Below are 22,570 nucleotides of genomic sequence, written 5' to 3' on the forward strand. Positions count from 1 at the left end.
TGTAATTGGATTGAATGCCACTAGGTAGTAGTAGCTAGTTGGTTCATTTAAAGTTAGGCAAGTTTGTAGTGAGAATATGACAAGTTGTCGGAAAAAAACAAGATTAATTTAATCAAACAAATTATTCATAATATTTCTTAGAATTTATTCATGTTTATAAATATACATGGTGCTTCTGGTGCTAGCGAGCTCATCATGATTTAATTAATTAAGAATATTTGTCAGCAATATTCTGGAGGTGGGAGAAGAGCTCCAATGGTCTAGAGAACATGACCATGTGATCAGAACCATTTATCATCTTCACTTCATTCGGCAAGAGTATGGAGCGCTTGGCAGTTTGTTTTCGGCGTTCAGGCCCGAGCACGTGAATAGATTAAGTTTTGACTTAATTTTTTATTTGACTGAATTTTTACTTAAAAATCTTTCAAAAACTGAATTTAAGAATAATTTATCATTTAATTAATAGGGTATGGCAGACATATGGATGTATCGCAACTTGTTTCCTTGTCTATATTTCCATTTTTGTGTGGGTTAGAATCAACGTTCGAGAATATTTCTTTTATCGGTTTAAGATAATATTTTTTACTATAGTCAAATATGCCAAGTTCTAATCTGAGGTTTAAAATTGTTACCTTTAAAAATCACGGAAAGCCTGGCCGGATTCCTAACTAGAAACACTACAGTCCTAGTTTAATGTTTGGGCGTACCACTATTCTTGGCAAATGAGCCATAAAACAAAATATGAGTTATTATTTCGTGCCGAGCTTATTGACTTCTGAAACAAAACAATTGTAAATGAGCAAGGAACAAAAGTTCATCAAGGTTCTGCTTACCTTGATCTTTAAGGACTTTAATCACTTGTTTCAATGACTTGGTGCTCGAATTTGTAAGTACGTAAGATTGTAACTTGAGTAATGGGATGAATTTCAAAATAATGAATCTTGATGAAGAAAGTATGGATGACTTGATTATCCCGAAATTGAGTGATAATACGAGTTCTTATGACAAATCTCATGGAAGAAAAACAACCATTGAAAATAAACAATAACGAAGAAAACTCAATACTAAGAAAAAATCTTAGCAGAGTCAAAAACAAAGAACTAGATCTGAAGAAATAGAACACGATTGAAAACCAAAATCTGGAAGAAATCTGGAACTTGAGTTGTTGAAAAGCTTGTGCTTGACTTGTGAGATATGTTTTTTTAGAGAGAGCTTTTCCTTCTAATGTCTTGCTTTATATAGTGATTAGCCCATAGGGTTAAGAAACTTTATCCTACTTGATTTTGAACTTCTATTTTCTTCTTGATATTTTCCTTTCTTTATGCCCAAGTCATTGAATTCTTGCCTTATATTGATTTAGTACTCTTATCCCGCCAAGGATTCTCGGCCGAAAAAAAAACTTTCTTTAAACATATTTTCTGACAGTCCAGGCCTTTGATTCTGTAACACGCCGTGGGCTTCAACTTCAACCATAAGTGGGCTTTGCTTATGACATTGGGCTTGGCCGGAATCTTGGCCCATAATTAAAATAGGGTGTAAACAAAAATCAAGGAGGAAATTTTCATTTTTTGGGGAGGGGGAAATTTTATCAATATACCAAAATATTTTCGTTAATATTTCGGAAAATTTGGGCGAAATTCTCGAAATTTTGGTGAAAATATCGGTTGGGGTAGGATTTTTGGGTTTCAGTGGGCTTCTGGGATCTCTGGGCTTTCTGGGATTTCTGGGCGGCGGTAAGGGTGAGAGAGAGAGAGAGAGAGAGAGAGAGAGAGAGAGAGATGAGGTTGGGGGGAGAGATTTCTGAGATATATTTCTGGACTTTATGGGATTTATGGGATTTCTAGGATTTCTGGGCGGCGACAGGGGGCGAGAGAGAGAGATGAGGTCGGGGAGAGAGAAATGAGAGTGAAGAGTTGAAGACTGAAGAAGAAGAAGTCACGGGAGGAAACATGAAGGAAAGAAAAGAAAAGAAAAGAAAAAAGAAAAGAAAAAATGAAAAGAAGAAAAAAAGAGAAAAAAAAAAAAAGAGAGAAAAAAGAAGAAGAAGAAGGGGTTTAGGGTTGATTGGGGTTTGGGCCTTTGGGCAAGTAGAAAGAAAAAAAAGGGTTTGGGGTTTAGTTTGGCTCTTTTGAGATTTTATTTAATTATTTTTAAACTCTAAACCCTAATACATCTTTTTAAATATTTAATTAATTCATGATTTAATATTATAATATAAATTTGAGGTGTTATTTTTATAATTATTAATTAGTGACTCAATTTTTTAACAGTATTTACCTCCAGCGCACATTATCTTCATCTTATATCACATGAAACATACTATATAATTTGGTTTTTTCAAAATTTTTTATTAATGTAGTAGATAATATGTTAAATACATATATAGTCAAGTTTCATTCAAAATTTTTGTATTTTCATAGCAATTTCCGTCGTTTTTGTCTAATTTTATCGAAATCGAAATTTTAATCGAAATTCCATCGAAACCGAAATTTTACTCCTTAGGTTTACTTAATTCAACACTAGAAAGATTTTTCTTTTCGTGTTTTTTTTTTTCCTGGCAAATTGAGGGATGTCAATATTTGTGACTTGGTAGTCTTGTTGTGCATAATGCTGACCAATACCTAGTTATGTACACTGTATGAAATTTTTTTCATATATATATATATATATATATCCAAGTATCCAACAGCTCAAGGCTTCATCTTCAAGCTCAAGCATGCCAAATAGCAAGGAAAATTAACCTTGGAATCAATAGAGAAAATTATTTAATAGCATCAACCATATTTGATGTTTTGTTTTGGAAGAATAGCTAGCTAATAAAGAAAACCTTATATTCTTATCTTCATATTAAGTGATTTTATTTGATAAAATTTATTCATATTTATAAATATAGACCATATAGATAGTGCATGAGGGAGGCTAGCTAGTATACCCGATCGGGCGATCCTGAAGCATATATTTGTACAATATTAATGATGATAAAGTCCTAGATCGACCTAGCTAGCTAGTTATCAGGTACACAGCTTGCTCATGATTTCAATTAATTAAGAATATTTCTCAGCTATATTCTGGAGGTGGGAGAAGAACTCCAGCGTTTTAGAGAACATGAGCATGTGATCGGAACCATTTATCACTTTGTAGAAAATGTAAACACAGTTTGTGTATTGATTGTATTGATTGATTACAAGGGAACCAGACTAAATACATGAAGATACATGAAGACACAGCAGGTAACGGGAAAAAAAGGGAAGCCCATACTTAAGGCCAGCCCATACTTAAAGCCATACAGCTATGACTGATTTACAACTATACAGCTATGACTGATTGTCAATACAAACAGTAGAACACAACTACCTAACCAGTACAGTAAGGTACCTTCCAATACTCCCCCTCAAGCGGGATCAAGTATATTGATTGATCCAAGCTTGGAAAGAAGTCGTTGAAACTGAGATGAGGCTAAAGACTTTGTGAAGATATCTGCCAGCTGATCATGACTGCGAGTATAAGCAGTTTGAATTATTTTTGATTGAACCTGCTCACGAACATAGTGACAGTCAACTTCAATGTGCTTTGTTCTTTCATGGAACACTGGATTGGAAGCAATGTGCATAGCTGCTTGATTGTCACAATAGAGATACATAGGCTGAGACTCTAGGAACCCCAAATCAGAAAGGAGACCTTTTAGCCATATAAGTTCACAGGCAGTGGAAGCCATCGCCCTGTACTCAGCTTCAGCACTTAAGCGAGCAATGACATTTTGCTTCTTGCTTTTCCAAGTGACAAGGTTTCCTCCAACGAAAGTGCAGTAGCCTGTGGTTGATTTTCTATCAAGATGGTTCCCTGCCCAATCAGCATCAGTGAAACCCATAATTTGAGTGTGACCATTTCTCTTCAAGAGAATTCCTCGCCCAATAGAACCCTTGAGATACCTGAGAATTCTTTTGACAGTCTGTAAGTGTCTCACAGTGGGGGCATGCATAAATTGACTTACGAGGCTCACTGCATATGTAATATCAGGTCTTGTAATAGTCAAATAAATAAGCTTGCCAACTAATCTTTGATAATAACTGATGTCGCTGACTGGCTGTCCTTCCAAGGTTAACTTTAGCTTACTGTCAAGAGGAGTTCTAACTGGTTTGCTATCCATCATCTCAGCTTCTTGAAGCAGATCAATGATATATTTCCTTTGATTCAAAAACAATCCCTTACTAGATGCTGCCATCTCAATCCCAAGAAAATACTTCAACACTCCTAAGTCTTTAATTGCAAACTTTTGATGAAGAGAATGCTTAAGAGTGACAATTTCATCAACATTATCACCTGTGATGATAAGATCATCTACATAGATGAGAACAACCAATCTTCCAGCTGTGTCATTACGAACAAAGAGAGATGAATCAGCATTGCTTCTTTTGAAACCAACAGCTTCTAGGACTGAGCTTAACTTAGCATACCAGGCACGAGGAGATTGTTTCAATCCATAAATGGACTTGTGGAGTTTGCACACCATGGTAGAATCAGTTTCTTGTGGATGACCCGGAGGAAGTTGCATGTATACTTCTTCTTCCAGATCCCCTTGCAAAAACGCATTTTTTACATCCATTTGATACAAGGGCCACTTATGATTAACAGCAATAGACAAGAGAACCCTCACTGTGTTCATTTTGGCAACTGGAGCAAATGTCTCCTTATAATCAACTCCAAATGTTTGAGTAAAACCGCGAGCCACCAATCTTGCCTTGTGTCTTTCAATCGAACCATCAGAGTTAAACTTTATTTTATAAACCCACTTGCTGCCGACCACCTTTTTTCCTTTTGGAAGACTGACAATACTCCAAGTTTTATTTGCCTCTAATGCTTGCAGTTCTTCTTGCATAGCGTTTCGCCATACATCTTGAAGTTTAGCCTCGTGAAAGTTTTTTGGCTCACTTTCATTTGATATCTTACTAAGGAAAGCTGCATGAGAGGATGACACTTTGCTGTAATTTATGAAATTAGCAACTGGATACCTGGCAGTGTAAGTCACATACTCTTGCATCCTCAATGGTGGACGTCGATCACGAGGAGGATTTCTTCTAGGTGGAGCTGAAGGTATGTCAGGTTCAGCAACTTCAGTTGAGATGGAGGCGTCATTGGTTTGCACTTGTGCATCTGAAGCTTCTACCTCTTCTTCAGCTATCAGATCATCATTGTTAGGAACAGAGACATTGGTATTGATAGACACTGAAGGAAAATCATCATGGCTTGCAGCTGGATTTGGCAAAGGGAAAAAATCAAAGAAATTCTCCCCCTGAATGGTTGACTCTGATGGCTTGTTGAAATATGGTGTGGTTTCATCAAACCTGACATCTCTTGAAACAAGAAGCTTCCTAGTACTGGGATTGTAGCATTTGTATCCCTTTTGAGTTGAAGAATACCCCATAAAAACACACTTAACAGACTTAGGATCCAGCTTGTCTCGGTGAAGTGCTTGTATGTGAACAAAACATGTACATCCAAAAATCCTTAGATGAGACAGATTGACTTTCCTACCCTTCATGACCTCATAAGGTGTTTTTGACTGCAGAACACGACTTGGCAGTCTGTTTATGAGATAGGTGGCAGTAAGTACCCCTTGAGACCAAAATTTTTTTGGAACATTCATTTGGAACATAAGGGCTCTGGTTTTTTCAAGTAGATCCCTATTTTTCCTCTCAGCTATCCCATTTTGTTGGGGGGTACCTACACAACTTGTTTGATGCATAATGCCATGTGTGCTCAGGTATTGTGACATGATATTGGACATGTATTCAGTGCCATTATCTGATCTTAGAGTATGAATTTGAGATGAGAATTGATTCATGACAATATTATGAAAATCTTTGAAAACAGTCATAACTTCACTTTTGAATTTCAATAGATACAACCAGGTGATTCTAGAAAAATCATCAACAAAAGTCACAAAATACTTGTAACCATCAAAGGATTCTAGAGGTGCAGGACCCCAAACATCAGAGTGTACAACTTCAAAAAGTTTACTAGCTCTAGACATAGAAGAATCAAAAGGAAGTCTAGCAAATTTGGACAAATGACAAGTTTCACAGTTGAGAGATGTTTTACATAAACTGGGAAATAAAGTGGACAAAACAGGTTTAGATGGATGTGCTAGACGTTGATGCCACAACTGATGATCTTGAGCTAAACTGGAACTGACTTGAAACCCTTTTGGAGCTTTAAAATCTTTTGACAAGTAATACAATCCATTTAGGTAGAAACCTTCACCAATCAGCTTCTTGGTGACTAGATCCTGAAAAACAACATTATGAGGAGAGAAAATTGCAAGGCAATTTAGAGAGTTTGTAATTTTTCCAACAGACAGCAGTTGAAAGGGAAAAGATGGAACATATAAAGCTGTGGACTCAACATTTTCAGAGATAAGTTTTATCTTCCCTCGACCTATAACTGGAACATCTCTACCATTGGCAACAGAAACTTGAGATGGTTGGGATAATGTCTCAAAATCATATAAATTTGTGGTTTGATTTGTCATGTGATCAGTGGCACCTGAATCTATAATCCAAAAATCATGCATGAGACTAACATTAAGAGCAGTTGAGAAAGCATTCAAGATACCTGGAATCTCATCATGAGATATACCTTCAGCTTCTGCTAAGAATCCTGTAAATTTACCAAGAAGTGCAGTGGAATTGTCATTATTCATGTAAGCACCAGTCATCCCTTCAATTTTAGAATCTCCTTTTTTCTTTTGTTGGAGATAAGCTGCAAACTCATTGATTAAGGTAGCAGGGTTTGCAGTGAAATTTAACAGTCCATCAGTAGAAATAGCAGCAGCATGATTTGCTTTGTGAATGTGATTTTGAGGACCTTTCTGGAAACCTTTATAGTCTTTTGAAAACTTGGGTTTCAATTCAGGATGTAGATTCCAGCATCGATCTTTTACATGGCCAACAGAGTTACAATATGTGCATTTCAGATCTGGTCTTTTGCCTCTGTACACCTTGTCTTCAGGCTGCTTGGTGTTGATCAAAAAAGCTCTAGCTTCAGAGACACTGGCCCTGGTTTCCATATTCATAACCTTTTTACGCACCTCTTCACGCTGAATAGTAGTGCAGACATTTGAAAGTGATGGAAGATCAGTGCTCATCAAGATGTGACTGCGAAGATCCTCATATTCAGAACCTAAGCTTGCCAATAGTTGAAAAATCTTATCTTCTTCACCTCTTTTTAACAACTCAGTTGAATCAGCAGTGTGTGGTCGATACATATCAAGCTCGTTCCACATACTTTTCATGCTACCAAGATGCTGGACAAAAGATTTTCCTGCTTGTTGGAGACTAGCAATATCCCTCTTAAGCTGAAATACACGAGCTGAGTTGTTTTGATTACCATACATTTCTTTAACTGCTTCCCAGAGATGACGAGATGACTCAGAGAAACTGAAAATTTCAGCAACCTTGGATTCCATGGAGTTGAGAAGCCATGACATCACAAGTTGATCCTTACACAACCAGACTTCATATAAAGGAGAAGAAGTTTCAGGAACCTTTAAATTTCCATTGACATACCCAAGCTTGGACCTTCCTCCAAGAGCAAGAGTAATAGCTCTGGACCATGGAAGATAGTTGAATTCATTCAGCAGCACAGAACATAATCGCTGGTTTGGGTTGACATCAGCTTCATGAACACTTGTAGAAGGAACGAGAGAGATCTCGGCCTCAGAACCGAAGGGATTACCCTCTGCCTCTGCCATTCAAGAATAGAATGAAGAGAGGAAAAAGAAACAAGGACAGGCCTATTATGGATCAGGCTCTGATACCATGTAGAAAATGTAAACACAGTTTGTGTATTGATTGTATTGATTGATTACAAGGGAACCAGACTAAATACATGAAGATACATGAAGACACAGCAGGTAACGGGAAAAAAAGGGAAGCCCATACTTAAGGCCAGCCCATACTTAAAGCCATACAGCTATGACTGATTTACAACTATACAGCTATGACTGATTGTCAATACAAACAGTAGAACACAACTACCTAACCAGTACAGTAAGGTACCTTCCAATACTTTCACTTCATTTGGAGGATTTTTCTTGATCATCCACCTTTGCAAGTCCTCCTCTATCGTAAGGTCTTGGTCGCACACGATGAATACTCTTGGGACCAATCCATATTTCTCCTTTGTGAGTTTTATTTCTTCACGAAAGAGAGGGCTAAATCTCACCAATGACAAAGCTAGTGTTAAATCCTACACAAACACCAATCAAAGAAAAAAGAAGAAATGAGGAAAACTATTAGCTGACCAAATGAGAATTGTGTATAAAAGCACTGCACTTTTTAGTTTCTTTGTTTTTTTTTTTCTAAGACGAACTTTTTTGAGAAAATTATACATGTTGCGAGAAAAAGATATATAATCGACAATTCAACACACATTATAATGTTGACCAAAAAAAACACACTATAATGTTTGGCAAAGACTAACCTCAGGTGGCGAGAGTTGGTACAAAACTGATGACAGAAGCTTGGGCCCAAAGAGCATCGAGGTTGGAGGGTTGTTGGGCCCCTGATCGTATCTATATTGAGAGTCCATCAAAACCAATCTGCTGGTAATCTGTATATTTTTCAAAGACATTATTTTCAGATAAAAAGGACAACATGAGGTTCAAATATGTAACAGAATTCTGCATGTTATCGTTACACACAATTATTTTTAAAGAATTTATTACCTTTTCAAATATAGTGCGGGAACTGAGGGAAGGACCAGGCATAAAAGCGGTGGCAAACACCGCAGCTGAAACTTTGTGAGGAAAGCTCTCCATGGCAGTGGAAATGACGGCTCCACCGAGGCTATGGCCCACCAGCACAACCCTCTCCTCTTCTGGGAGAGAGGCCATGAATTTCATCAATGGCTCAACGTAGTCCGAGAAGGAATGGATTTCTTGTATCTGTTTTGGGTTGATTCCGGAGGCTGTCAGGTCTATAGCTGTGACGTTGTGACCTGTGGAGTTGAGTAGAGTTGCAACCTTGTACCAACACCATGCTCCATGACCCGCTCCATGAACCAGCACAAAGTGCTTCTTATTCGCACCACTTGGCTTTTGGGTTGGATTTGGAGATGGGATAGTACAATTAATTGTTGCCAAGCAAAGAAATAAAAGAAACAGCGCAAAATGCTTCTTCATATTGTTAACCCTCAACCTCTCTTTAATTCCTTGGCCTGCATTTGGTCTAGTCTTTACTTTTATACTCGAGAAATCCTTCGTTTTGGTCCCTTGCCAAATTTCCATTTGTTCAAAGTTTAAAGTTCAAACCTACTTTTTTCCAAAGGTTCAGTTAATCTGATCTTAATCTTCCTTAACTCTGCACGTAACTGATTATAAAATTTGGAAATGACCATGAGTAATAATTGTTTCAAAGATAGATTCAGCTTTGGTGTACGTGTAGTGTAGACTAATCCTTGCTGACTACTAGTACTTTTCAACAAGAAACTCATACTTTGGGGGACACATTTTACAAATTAGTACTTTTCAATAATTTCCTGTAGGAAGGAGCAGTGCAGCTCAAGTGGTTCAGAGAGAAAACATGACCATGTGATCAGATCAGATTAGAGCCACATATTTATCTTTATCTGTCTGATTATTCTCAGTCGTGCACTCGTGCATGCACCTTTGTATCAGTCGTGCATGCACCTTTGTAAATCCTACCTTCAATCCACGGTTTCCTCAAATAATTTTATTTAAAGAATTCCTCGTAAAGGCTTACTCCATATAATATTTCAACGATCCGAGCCGTTTATTTTTTATGTCTATATTCAAATCGAAATGATGACCTCAAATCATTATTGCAAAATTTTAAACAAATCGAAAATCATTAGCTATCTAACTTTGATTAAATAAATAAAAGAACAAAATATTTTTTATAAACACTTGAAATGATGACCATTTAATCAAATGGGTAAATGATTACCGATTTAACTAATTTTTTGCAATTATAATCGATTCTTCAATGGAGACTTCAAATGTAGACGGTTTCAATCATCAAAATACAATGTGGAATGTACTCCACAAAGTATCCCTTATATAACCTTAAATAAGAAATCTATCAATGGAATGAGCCTAATATATATGCACATTCCGTTGATGTATACTTCATCTTAAACATAATGAGATATAGTTTGTAGGACCCAATCCGCATAGTAATTCGATTATCAAAGCCGTCTAATTTCTAAATTTCTATAAAATAATTTTATTTAAAGGATTCCTCGTAAAAGCTTACTCCATATAATATTTCAACGATCCGAGCCGTTTATTTTTTATGTCTATATTCAAAAATCATTATTGCAAAATTTTAAACAAATCGAAAATCATTAGCTATCTAACTTTGATTAAATAAATAGAAGAACAAAATATTTTCTATAAACACTTGAAATGATGACCATTTAATCAAATGGGTAAATGATTACCGATTTAACTAATTTTTTGCAATTATAATCGATTCTTCAATGGAGACTTCAAATGTAGACGGTTTCAATCATCAAAATACAATGTGGAATGTACTCCACAAAGTATCCCTTATATAACCTTAAATAAGGAATCTATCAATGGAATGAGCCTAATATATATGCCCATTCCGTTGATGTATACTTCATCTTAAACATAATGAGATATAGTTTGTAGGACCCAATCCGCATAGTAATTCGATTATCAAAGCCGTCTAATTTCTAAATTTCTATAAAAGAAATTAGACAAATTGAAAATCATTTAACCATTTGATTAAATGGTCATCATTTCAAGTGTTTACGAGATCACTATGTTCATCTATTTATTCAATCACAATTAGATGTCTTAATGCTTTATTGGATGACTCCAATTTCTCAGTTAAAGTTGAGCGAGGGTTAAATGAAATCGAAACGTAAAGAATTTTTCAAGAGAAATGTTACAAAGAGCAGTATGCCTAATTAGGTAACTTAAAACTCAATTGACAAACAATTTGCTTATATATGTTCAAGCTCAAGCATACCAAATAGAAAGGAAAAACCTTCGAGTCTATAGAGAAAATTAATAGAGGGCTGACAAATGAAAACTTATCTGTTATGACACAACTCTCCTCAAGCATTTTATCTTCTCCACTCAGATGCAGCCAAGTCCGGAGGTGTCTGTCACCCTGTGATCTAATGAGTTCAGTAGCTTTGTCACCTTTAATCCCTACACCAGAATACCACCCAGGCATCCACTGCTCCGGTTGCCGGAAGATAAAGGTGGCAACTCTACTGAAATTGTTAGATCAGTAGTAGCTCAACTATAGCACCTAATCAATTATGCTTTTGTGAACCAGCACAAACAACACAAAATGCTTCATATTCTCACCCTGTATTCGGTATGTCTAGTCTAGCGAATAATTCATACCCCTGGAAATGAAATAACTCATTTCCCCCACCAAAGTTCCCTCTCCTATAACTATGCATCTTGACTTTAAGTGGGAAAAAATAGTGTTTCCCAGGTTTCAAATATGTTCTGTAACAAACACTAGGCATTACTGCTGATATTGACGTGACAGATACCGAAAGACCCACGTACAATGTACACAACCACATATATATATATAAGCGACCAGCCCAGTAATAACGTAGGACACATCACGTGACCACAAGCTGCTCCCAGCATGCAAATTAAAGCTCACTCTAAAATTTTGTCCTCATTTCAGGCTCCAACCTACCTCAGTCCCGTCTTTGAGGTTTTATGGTCCCTTTTTCAGAAATGACTCCTTTTATTTTGCATCATTTCACCGCAAAACTCCAGACTAAACGTTCATGTCATGCCTCTAAGGCTCTAATCTACACAATACATCTCATGGATACAGAATTATTATACCCCAATAGATGACTTTTTCTATGTATTCTTCCCTTACCAAGGCCCCATCAGTGACAAAATATTGTAGAATACTTTTCACATCAAGCTTCCCATGTAGTGTGATTAGCATTCACATTTGACACCTTGAGAATCTATTATAATTCAAATCACCTGATAATTCTAATCTTAGATGCAGGCTTTTAACTGTGCTACAAAATGAATTTCTTCCCCTCCCTTCTTCTTGGGAAAAAAAAAAAAAGAAAGAAAGAAAAGAGAAATCAACATTAACAATTATAAACAGATAATCTAAATTACCTAACGAGGCTTGTTCATCTGCTTATTCACTGCACAACGTTAATCCAAAAGTGCAATCACCTCTTCTAACAGAATCTCTATATATGGCCCCATAGAGTCGTGAGGATCTAAAAGCACTCTTCCAGCATTGTCTGTCTGACTCTGTCACAGTTGCCTTGTAACATCTTCGCATAACACCTCTAAAGACTAGGCCTCACTGGTTGGCAGGATCTCATTTAATTGCTTCAACTTCAAAGGAATAAATGATGCTCCCCAAAAGTTCATGCTGGAAGTGCAAACAATAAGTTTCTCCATTCTTGGAGAAGTTTATTTCTCGTCCTCAAAACAGAGTTCCTGAAATCTTGTTAAGCTGCAAGTAAAGAGCAAGTATTTCAGTTTGGGCAAGTCAAGTTCACAAGGAATGAATGAAAGTAAAAGCGAAAGCAAAATGTTATCTGAATTTAAAATAAAATTAAACTCCATAGTAAGAGTAATCAATAGTTTGCATATTGGAACTCATTTCAAGGAGACACACCGGTTCAGAAGAACATTAGGATTGTAGGGAAACAGATTCTTTAGATGAAGACTTTCAATTGAAATTTTCAATGAAAGTAAGCACTCTTTGGCTTCCTTGAAATACTGTCCTGCATTTCGAGTTTGCTTGCAGCCACTTTTATTTTCTTCGTCAGATTCATCTTCAAGAAATGTGAGAACTCCATGATTTTTCACTGGGACAAAAGAATCCTCTCCGCTCGAGCCATCGGATGAAACTTTTCTTTTCTTGAAAGACGATTGATTTGTAGCTTGTCCACCCACTGAAAATTCCACAAATAAGCTCCATGAATCACAGACTTTACGCAAGCACCTATGACAAAGAATGCATTAAGGACATTACGAAGCAAGTCAAAGATACAATGAGTTGCATTCAAATGCAACTTTCTCGGGGCAACTGAATTTTTTTTCTTTCCTTCTGTTTTGCTTATTAGTAAAGAGGTCATTTAAAGCACAGGATTCATGCCTTGTAGGTTTTTTTATTTTACTTTTATCAACAATGCTTATAGTTTAGTTCACCATTTTTCTTTTATTAATGAGTAACCAATACAATAATAAAAGCTTATTCAGGGTAACAATCAATAGTGAACAGCAGAAAAGCTTAAGGGATGAAACAAGCACCAAGTAGCATACTGCAATTTAGCTTTCATAAGTTAATAGAAGGGGGACTAGAATTTTGACCTTAAAAGATATTCTGCACAACTGGTTCCGGTATCTTTTGAAATAAGGTAATCAAGAAGCACCTGATGGTCATAGCTTAACTGCAAATAGGTAAAAAAAGAAGATAATGTCAATGATTCCTTTTATCCCGAATACTATTTATTTCAAATTAACAAGTAGGAAACATGCCGATGTGCAAATGGGGGTATGTAATATGAGGATCTTGCCTCTAGAAGAAATAGATGGAATAAAAGTACAGGATTGAAAAGATCTGAGACACGAAAAAGCATATTGCCCTTTGAATCATGAAATGCTCCCTTTTCCTTTCCAAACCTGTATTAAACCCAAAAATTTGTTAAGAGGAATTTGTGATAATGCATTTTACAAGAATGGAAAAGCAAGGATATTTGTTACTTACTGTTCCTCTGCAGAAAAAGGTACACAAAGCAATTGCAAGAGCACTTTGAATAATACATCATCCTACAAATCAAGAATGAGCCAAGAAATGAGGACATAGGTCTAACAAAAAACTGTAAATAATGTGGCAAAGAAGGAAAAAACACAATACTACATAATTTAGTATGCAAACTTGTTGGACAAGATGATGAACATAATTAAAATCAGCTAAGATAACTGGTTGGGCACCCCCATAGAAGGAAAAGAAAGAAGGGTGAGAGGTGGGCACATACTCCACTAGAATTGATCAATAGACATCTCTGGTCCATACCCATCAATCGAAACAGGGGACTGTTTGAGCCCTAAAAGCCTTAACTACTCATTGTCTCTTCAACCCGCACAGGCAGAGTAGTTGTTTGGGACCCTGGGATCAGTAACCAAAGGTCTCTGATTCAACACCCTGAACTATCTATGCATAAAGTTTGCAGGTATTTACATGCATATGTTTGGTAAAAAAAAAAAAACTACTCATTCTTCAAATAAAACAAAAAGAATAGTCTTTTAGTTTTAGGTTCTAAAAAAATCAGCAAATCTCTAATTTAATAATCTGCATGATCTAGACGCTCCCATATTTCTTCACTGGATTTCTCAAGTTCCTGACTTCCTTCTACTACCCAGATGAACACACATATTGCAAAAACACTGCATGTTACAAGTATGCAAGAATTCCACACTAAATGAATCCAATAAATAACATATAAGTGGATGATCATCAGACACATTTTTTTTTATTTTACCCTATTTGTTTCACGCCAAATGAGTAAATAAAAGATGGGGAAAGTAAATATACAAAAAGTAAAATCAAGAAGAAAAATCATGAAATTTTGAGTACACTGAAACATATTATGCAATCCTCCAATGCAACAGAAATAAGCCAAATACACAACAAAGTAGGATACACAGATATCACAAATTAAAAAATAAGTAACATCTAATGAGAAAGGGAGATATACATATACCTCTTTGATATATAGTTGGAGGAAGGATTTGGCAAAGTCGACACATATTTCAAAATACATTTCATGGTCCACCAACATATCAGTTGGAAGATGCCCTTGAAGCCACTTATAGAGCTCCACCAGACCTTTCTTTCTTCCACAACACTGCAGCTCTGCATTTGAGTCAGAGGTCAAGCATAAGTTCCAATGTGCACAAGGGCATTTCTTGTTAGTGCCTCCTTTTGAGCTAATCAAACTAAAAGAACACCTCAGTAAAAGGAAAACAGCCTGTCTTTGTAGATGTCGGGAACACAGACTATTTACTTCTGCATCCGAAACACTGGATAGAAATGGAGAGCCGTCCAGACAATCATCCTGATTATACTCAAGAGTAATGGGTTGCCGCAACATCTCTCCAAAGTAATTATGGATAAGTTGCAACCATGAAACAAGAATTGAGCATTCCGGAACTTGGGAAATGAGCCTGATCATTAGCACCTGCAGAATATGTTTTGCACAATGTACTAGCAATCAAATTCTATGGTAGATAATTTAATAGAGATTCACAAATATTTCACATTCCCAACTAATTGTTGTCAAAACTAGTTAAGAACATTGTTTTTTTTTTTTTTTTAGATTTATGTAAACGTCATTGCAAAACTATCAAGATGGAGAACATATAAAATTCTCATAACAGAAATACAAAGGAAAATTTTTATAAGAGATATTAATTTTTCCAAAAGAAGAAACAAATCTCCACTAGCATCAACCCGACTCAATTAGGCTACCAGGAAAATAATAGGTAGTAGTAACTCAACTAGGTCTTTACCCAGGAAAATAGTAGGTAGAAAGTAACTCAGTTAGGCCTTTATCCCAGGAAAATAGTAGTTCCCATATTAACAAAGAAAAGACTCAGGTTAATTCATACCAATAACTTGTGTCTAAAGTATTGAGAGATGCACTTGTTATAGTAAACACAATCTGCTTGCTCACCAAGGCACCAACATAAAAGCTTGGGCACAAGGTTGATGATTGTAGCAAAAATTGGATGATGCTTGCCTACAGATCCACCTGCAGCTTCCACAGAACCACTTTGCTCAACCAAGGAACAGAGAAACTGAATTAAATTTCCTAGAAACAAGGATCTTTGAAATAAAACATCTGCACCGGAGCTTTTCTGAGCATCAGCATTTGGACCAACATGAATCTCATGTAAGTTCCAAGGCACAGTTGAAAGACAAGAATTGACAGAATCAAAGAACACTTCAACAAGTTCATCATCATTCTCCGACTTCAAATATTTCCGTATCTCACGTAAAACCCTAACAATACCAGCCGCTACAGACCAGTCAGCATTTTGCATCTTAGGTCTTAACACAAGAACTAAACTCGGTGAACCAGATCGAAGATCATCAGCTTCAGTTGTCAAAGGTGATGATAGACATGAAATCGCCACAGTGATCGCCAAATCCATACAAACACACAATAAATGGATAAAGACATCCCAGTTGCTTCCCTATAAAACACATATAGCTAAGACAATGAAGCAGAAAATACTAGTAAATTTCCAAATATGCAATATATAATTACATTCTACGAGGCAGTAAAATTGTAACATACCAAAGCGGCCACGAATTCGGAGACAGAAACTAGAACATTGCACGCCAGATGCTTGACATATTGACTCTCCATTGTTAGCAAGACTATCTGTTGAAAAAGCAACAACATTTGAAGCTTACATAGATTGTGATACGAAAAATATATGATTCATTTTAAAAATTTAAAAAAAAAAAATTGGAAAAAATTGAACTTACCAAGTGAGTTACGATTTTTCTCAGACACATGCAATCACTCTCACAATCTAATCCTACCACCACGCCCTGATGACAAGATTAAGATAACACTTAAAAGTTTACACCTTTGCGGAGTTTTATCGCTACAGAAAGTCCAATTTGCAGCTTAGAGAGAGACAGAGAGACTGACATTATCGGAGTCGGAATCGAGTGCTTGGGTCCAGAGCTTGACTTGTCGAAGAACCTGCAAGTGATTGAAATTATGGATTATATGATGTAAATGAAGACAAAGAGGATTGTGTAAAGTGGTGAAGTGCGATAGAGAACCTGAGAGAGCGTGACCAGAAGTTCTTTCTCCTTGGAGACCAAAACGAGGTCGTGTTCCTGCAAAGCAAAAGAGGATTGAGGTGCCGAAACAATCGAGGAAACGACACCGTATATATGGAGGAGTACGACGGAACTTACAGTGTCCGGACGGAGAGAGTCATCGATCAGACGGTGGAGCCGCGAGAGCTTCGTTTCACTGCACATTTTCAATCTGCGAGGAAAAAAGAGAGCTTTTCTCTTCAGCTTCAAAACTGAGCGTCCAGAGAGGGCGAAACGGTGCGTTTTTGTAGGCTGATATATTGCAATTTGTGCTACTAAAGAAACCATTCACTTGTTGGCGGGTAAAAATAGAAAAGGAAAAGGCGTTAGTCTTATATGCCACCGTTTTATGAAACCTCTTTCTTAGCAGCTCTCATACAAAAATGCACCTCCATAACCTCACTGAAACAAGCGCGTCAACTACACGCTCTCCTCCTAAACACCATCACTGTCGGCTCGCGGACACCGTATCTGTGCAACAATATCCTGTCCATGTATGCACGATGCGGTTCACTCGAGGACTCCCGGATGGTGTTCGACAAAATGCCTCACAGAAATCTTGTTTCTTTCAATGCGCTCATTGCAGCCTATTCCCGAGATTCATACAGTGCACTTTTGGCATTTGAAGTGCTTAACCAAATGGGGGTTGAGTGTCTTAGGCCAAACGGTTTGACTTTCACAAGCTTACTACAGGCGTCTTGTACGCTTGAGGATTGGTTGATTGGCTCTTTGATTCATTCCCAAGTGGTGAAATTTGGATTCATGAATGATTTATGTATTCAGACCTCTCTACTTGGGATGTACTCCAACTGTGGGGATTTGGACTCCACGAGGAGAGTTTTTAGGGGGATTGTTAATAAAGATGTTGTCACTTGGAATTCTATGATTTTTGGGAATTTGAAGAATGATGAGATCAAGGAAGGGCTTTTGCTCTTTGATGCCATGTTGAGGACTGGAATTGTTCCTACTCAATTTACGTATTCAATGGTTTTGAATGTGTGTAGCAGATTAAGACATTTTTATCTGGGGAAACTCATCCACACCCGAGTCATAGTTTCAAGCACACTAGCTGATTTAGCTTTGCAGAATTCCCTGCTTGACATGTATTGCAATTCCGGTGATATCCAAGCAGCATTTAGTGTGTTTAGTGGAATGTGCAACCCAGATTTGGTTTCATGGAACACAATGATTTCTGGGTATTCAGAAAACGGGGATGGAGAGAAGGCCATGGATTTGTTTGTCCGGTTGAAGAAAATGTCTCATCTTAAACCAGATGAGTATACTTTTGCAGCTATCATATCCTCCACAGGAGCATACCTAATTTCTGACTATGGTAAACCTCTTCATGCCCAAGTCACAAAAACAGGATTCGAGAACAGTGTTTTTGTTGGAACTACACTAGTGTCTATGTATTTCAAAAGTGGTGAAACTAATGACGCTCAAAAGGTCTTCTATTCCATTTCAGAGAAGGATGTTGTTCTTTGGACTGAGATGATCATGGGTTATTCGAGATTGGCTGATGGGGAGAGTGCAATTAAGTTCTTTTATGAAATGTGCCAGGAAGGCCATAAGATTGACAGCTTTGCTCTCTCTGCAGCTTTGAGTGCTTGTTCTGACCTTGCCATGTTAAAACAAGGTGAGATGATCCACTCACAGGCCGTAAAAACAGGATGCGATGTTGAAATGTCTGTTTGTGGGAGTCTGGTGGATATGTATGCAAAAAATGGTAGCCTTGAAGCTGCTTATTCTATATTTTCCCAAGTTTCAAACCCTGATTTGAAATGCTGGAACTCAATGCTTGGAGGATATAGTCACCATGGCATGGCAGAGGAAGCATTGAAGCTCTTTTTTGGGATAGAAAAACATGGTCACAGACCAGACCAAGTAACATTTCTGTCTTTACTCTCAGCTTGCAACCACAGTGGGTTGGTTGAAGTAGGAAAATTCTTGTGGAATTGTATGAAGGAAAATGGTATTGCACCTGGGCCTAAGCACTACTCTTGCATGGTAAGTTTGCTAAGTCGAGCTCGATTATTAGATGAGGCAGAGGAACTTATTCTAAATTCACCATTTAAGGAAGAAACTCTTGAACTGTGGAGAACTTTGCTAAGTTCATGTGTCATCAATAAAAATTTGAAAATAGGAGTTCATGCAGCAGAGCAGGTTTTAAGTCTAAATGCGGCAGACAGTGCAACACATATCTTGCTTTCAAATCTCTATGCTGCTGATGGAAAATGGGATAGTGTTGTAGAAATGAGGAGAAAGATTAGAGCACTGCCATTGGAAAAGGATCCTGGGTTAAGCTGGATTGAGGATAAAAATACTATTCAGGTATTCTGTTCTGGTGTTCAATCAGAGCAAGGGTTTGATGAAACCCAAGCTGCAATGCATCAGCTACAAGGAAACATGGTAAGATCCCAAACAGTTGAACTTGATGAACCAATTTAGACTTCATAGGATGTAGAAAGAGACAAGATCTTGAAAAATCATTACTTGGAATCAACACCACTAATTCCTCCTACTAAGTTTTAGAATTGATACAACTGTTTCCAGCTTCCAGGCCTAAATGAACAATCTTGCTTGCAGCCTAACCAACCTAGGGCCTTCATCCTAAGATGATAAATTGATATGTTGCTTTAGCTGAAGGTGTTCCAACAGAACTAGATGGAACATGAACTGAAAGATTAAAAGTTGAAACTAACGAGTAACTGATATAAATTTAAATACAAAGGATTCACATTAAAAATAGAAAGACCAAATTAATATTTTCAGCAAATTAGTGTTATGCCAATGGTGAGCAAAATTATTTTCCTAACCATTGGCATAAAATGTACACTGGAAATTATTATAGGTGGGGCCTTGGATCACCCTTTCTCTAGCATAAAACATAGCATCCATTTCCTTACCTAAGCTTGAGACCTTAGGCAATTGTTGAGAGTGAATGAGACCTCAATGGGGCTGAGTTGATAGAGATTTGATGATAAGTACTTGGACCGAACTCACCGAAGAATATTGATGTTAACGGTTGTTCTGCGCTTCCAAATTGTGCAAACTGAGTGTCCAACCATACGTCTGTGGGGGTCTTTTGCATGAACTTTTCACATAGAAGAAGACCAACCAAAGTTTTGAAATCAATTTCAATTTCAATAATTATCTAACTGTGCATCATAGTTCACAAATTGTCAACATAACATGTCGTTTATCTAGAAGTAGATATTTATAAAAGAGTTTCTTAGTGAGACAATACCTGGTCCATAACAAATGATGGCTGGTGTGTGGTGTCTGGCAAAAAGGCAGTCAAGAAAACAGCAACAGAAATGTTCTCAGTGAACTTGTCCATGGCAAGGGCCAAGTTCATGCCCCCAAGGCTATGTTCTACAAGGACCACCCTTTCTTTGGGACCAAGTGACCCCATCAACTCCAACAGAGGCTCAGAGTACTCAGACAGTGAGTGCACATCTTGTATGGCCTTCATGTTGATGCCTGAAGCTGCAAGGTTCAGCACTGTGACCTTGTGGCCAGCAGACTGCAGCCTTGGCTTGACCTTGTACCGACACCAAGCCCCATGGCCTGCCCCATGCACTAGAACAAAATGCTTCTGGTCCTTAGATGATGTCATTTGCTCGGCAATTGCCACTGTACGACAGAACTATTCGAATTGCATAAAACACCTGTGTTATAAACTTATAGTGTTATTAATTGCCGCTATGCAACAGTAACTATTTGAATTTCATAATTGCAATTTACCAAGTTAAAAAAAAAAAAAACATGAAAGCAAATATAATGTGGGCTTTATTTTTACAAAGTGGACTTAATTATCATTGCAACTTTTTAGGTGAATTTGTTTATCATTAAAGGCTAGAAAATGAACTTTAAAGTAATTTACCTAATAATTTTCACATATTTTTTTTAGAATATAATTAATTATAATTTTCACAAATAAACTTAAAAATAAAAAATTGAAACCAAGGGTTAAGTGCATTTATCCTTAGCAACTGATCATAAATTGTAATTTGAAAATCGCAAGAATTCATATTGTTCAAAGTGACTGAATAAAATGTGGCTCACTCACAATATTCATTATAGGATGGGGCTTTAGATCACCCTCTTCTTTAGCATAAAGCACAGCATTAATTTTTTATTTAGGGTGAGCCCTTAGCCCACCATGCTATTGTTGTTCTGCTTCATTAGTTGAGAAAAATAAAAAAAAAGTGCTAAAAACCCAGCTATTTTTTTTTTTTGGGCAAATGATGGTTCATTTAAAGGCCCAGCAAGGGGCAGAGGAAATACAAAAGGGGGTGGGTCCCAGGGGAGACCCATACAGAAGAGATAAGGGAGGAGAGGCAAATCAATCACAGCAGACCAGCCCCCGAAAAGAAAACTGAAGATTACTAGATCTGGCCAAGCAGAGAAACTGAGACAACCGCCCAGGTCAACCAGAGCTATAATCTTCAGTTCCAAAAACAAATTAAGTCATCGGAGGGCATGGTAGCCCATCGCGAGACAACACAAAGACAAGGGAGGATGGGGGTCTTCTGACCCAGTGTTCAGGGCACATCCTCCGCCGAGCTAGGGTGGCAATGCAGTCCGCCGCCAAATTTGTATTCCTGGGAGTCCAAGACCAAACTGAAGCGTTGAAGGAGCAGGAAGCTTGTTTAATAGCTACCAAAATCAGGTACAGCCTCCAATTTCCTTTCTTAATTTTCCCAGAGACACAATTGATGAGTTCTTGGTTATCAGATTCAAAAAGGATAGAAGAGTAATTGTTTTTTTGAGCAAGGGTGACCGCTTCGAGGGCCGCCAAGGCTTCTGCTTCGAGAGGTGATGCAGCTAAGCAAGATTTCGCTATTCCATCAACTAGAGTACCATAGCAGTTCCGAGCCACCACACCTATTCCTGCCTCCAAGGTGGAAGGATCCCAAGCTCCATCAAGGTTGATCTTGATAATTCCAGGGGAGGGGGGAGACCATTGAAGCCGCTGGTGCCTATGGCTTTGGGTGGCCGAGGAGGGACAAGGCTGGTGGGGGGTTTGGTTCTGGATTGCCGACCGCTGTCTTACTGCAAGGAATTCGGTTGTAGCATTTTCCGCCATTCGAGCAGCAAGAACTGGAGAAGGGGGGGAATCCCTGTAGACAAAGTTGCATCTCTTCTTCCAAATCTGCCAGCAGAGAAAGGCTATATGTGAGAGTAGCCTATCCCGATTCTCCTTTTGGGTACCTGCGGGAAAAGTTAGTGTAGAGAACCAGTGTGCAATATTTGTGAATTCTTGAGAGTTGATTTTGTAATTTAGACTGCTGCTGAACCATGCTCCCCTGGCCCAGGGGCATAGAAATAAAGAATGCTCAATGGTTTCTGGGGCTTCACCACACACACTGCACAAAGGGGAATTAATGACCCTTCTCTTGAAAAGGTTATAAAAGACTGGTAGGGCGTTATTGAGGCACTTCCAGAGGAAGAGATGCACTTTTGGGAGAGTTTTAATATCCCAGATCTTCTTCCAAACGGTGGGATCCAGAGTATAGGATGAGCCAATAGGCCTTGGGACCAAACGCATAGACCTAGAATGAATGGCATGGTATCCGGAGCGTACCGTATAACTGCCATTAGTATTAGCAGGCCAAATCAATCTATCCTCCAGCTCTTCCGGGCCTAGCAAAATGGAG

At 37.7% G+C, this 22,570-nt stretch overlaps 4 protein-coding genes across 6 annotated transcripts; 1 reads left to right on the forward strand and 3 right to left on the reverse strand.

Annotated features, from left to right (window-relative positions):
* Positions 1–208: 208 nt before the first annotated feature.
* LOC147284528 (salicylic acid-binding protein 2-like) lies at positions 209–20,526 on the reverse strand. Its single transcript, XM_086243193.1, has 5 exons — positions 20,155–20,526; positions 19,925–20,001; positions 8,482–8,542; positions 8,068–8,247; positions 209–298 (listed from the first exon to the last, which is right to left on the reverse strand). The coding sequence occupies exons 1-5, from the start codon at positions 20,524–20,526 to the stop codon at positions 209–211; spliced, it is 780 nt and encodes a 259-aa protein (XP_086099319.1).
* LOC147284529 (uncharacterized) lies at positions 12,002–17,103 on the reverse strand. 3 transcript variants are annotated; one of them, XM_086243190.1, is made up of 12 exons: positions 17,007–17,103; positions 16,869–16,925; positions 16,732–16,785; positions 16,563–16,628; positions 16,369–16,455; positions 15,677–16,264; positions 14,770–15,246; positions 13,773–13,834; positions 13,582–13,687; positions 13,376–13,455; positions 12,678–13,007; positions 12,002–12,512 (listed from the first exon to the last, which is right to left on the reverse strand). In XM_086243190.1, exons 1-12 carry the CDS (start codon positions 17,070–17,072, stop codon positions 12,470–12,472), a joined length of 2,016 nt encoding a protein of 671 aa, XP_086099316.1. In that variant the 5' UTR covers positions 17,073–17,103; the 3' UTR covers positions 12,002–12,469. The 3 variants fall into 3 exon arrangements, with proteins under 3 accessions (XP_086099316.1, XP_086099318.1, XP_086099317.1); XM_086243191.1 differs by lacking the exon at positions 12,002–12,512 and having other exon boundaries at positions 12,699–12,957; XM_086243192.1 differs by lacking the exons at positions 16,563–16,628; positions 16,732–16,785; positions 16,869–16,925; positions 17,007–17,103 and having other exon boundaries at positions 15,677–16,281; positions 16,369–16,428.
* On the forward strand, positions 17,238–19,603 carry LOC147284530 (pentatricopeptide repeat-containing protein At3g50420-like). Its single transcript, XM_086243189.1, has one exon. The coding sequence runs from the start codon at positions 17,244–17,246 to the stop codon at positions 19,353–19,355; it is 2,112 nt and encodes a 703-aa protein (XP_086099315.1). The 5' UTR covers positions 17,238–17,243; the 3' UTR covers positions 19,356–19,603.
* Positions 20,527–21,375: 849 nt separating the features above from the next.
* Positions 21,376–22,461, reverse strand: LOC147284531 (uncharacterized). The gene has a single exon (XM_086245694.1). The coding sequence runs from the start codon at positions 22,459–22,461 to the stop codon at positions 21,376–21,378; it is 1,086 nt and encodes a 361-aa protein (XP_086101820.1).
* Positions 22,462–22,570: the final 109 nt, after the last annotated feature.

This window comes from Dryas octopetala, chromosome 5 (genome assembly GCF_963921425.1).
Source record: "Dryas octopetala chromosome 5, drDryOcto1.1, whole genome shotgun sequence".
NCBI lineage: Eukaryota > Viridiplantae > Streptophyta > Magnoliopsida > Rosales > Rosaceae > Dryas > Dryas octopetala.

What these genes read in the sequence shown, in the direction of transcription:
- LOC147284529 (XM_086243190.1), bottom strand. Translation starts at nt 17,072, where the DNA reads ATGTGCAGTGAAACGAAGCTCTCGCGGCTCCACCGTCTGATCGATGAC. An exon ending in GAAAAATCGTAACTCACTTG is followed by an intron (nt 16,456 to 16,562) that starts GTAAGTTCAATT and finishes CTTTTTCAACAG; the next exon opens with ATAGTCTTGCTAACAATGGA. An exon ending in TGTGCAGAATATCTTTTAAG is followed by an intron (nt 13,008 to 13,375) that starts GTCAAAATTCTA and finishes TCTTTGTCATAG; the next exon opens with GTGCTTGCGTAAAGTCTGTG.
- LOC147284530 (XM_086243189.1), top strand. Translation starts at nt 17,244, where the DNA reads ATGCCACCGTTTTATGAAACCTCTTTCTTAGCAGCTCTCATACAAAAA.
- LOC147284528 (XM_086243193.1), bottom strand. Translation starts at nt 20,526, where the DNA reads ATGACATCATCTAAGGACCAGAAGCATTTTGTTCTAGTGCATGGGGCA. An exon ending in ACCAACTCTCGCCACCTGAG is followed by an intron (nt 8,248 to 8,481) that starts GTTAGTCTTTGC and finishes GTGTTTGTGTAG; the next exon opens with GATTTAACACTAGCTTTGTC. An exon ending in ATCCTCCAAATGAAGTGAAA is followed by an intron (nt 299 to 8,067) that starts GTATTGGAAGGT and finishes AATGAAGTGAAG; the next exon opens with ATGATAAATGGTTCTGATCA.
- LOC147284531 (XM_086245694.1), bottom strand. Translation starts at nt 22,461, where the DNA reads ATGCGTTTGGTCCCAAGGCCTATTGGCTCATCCTATACTCTGGATCCC.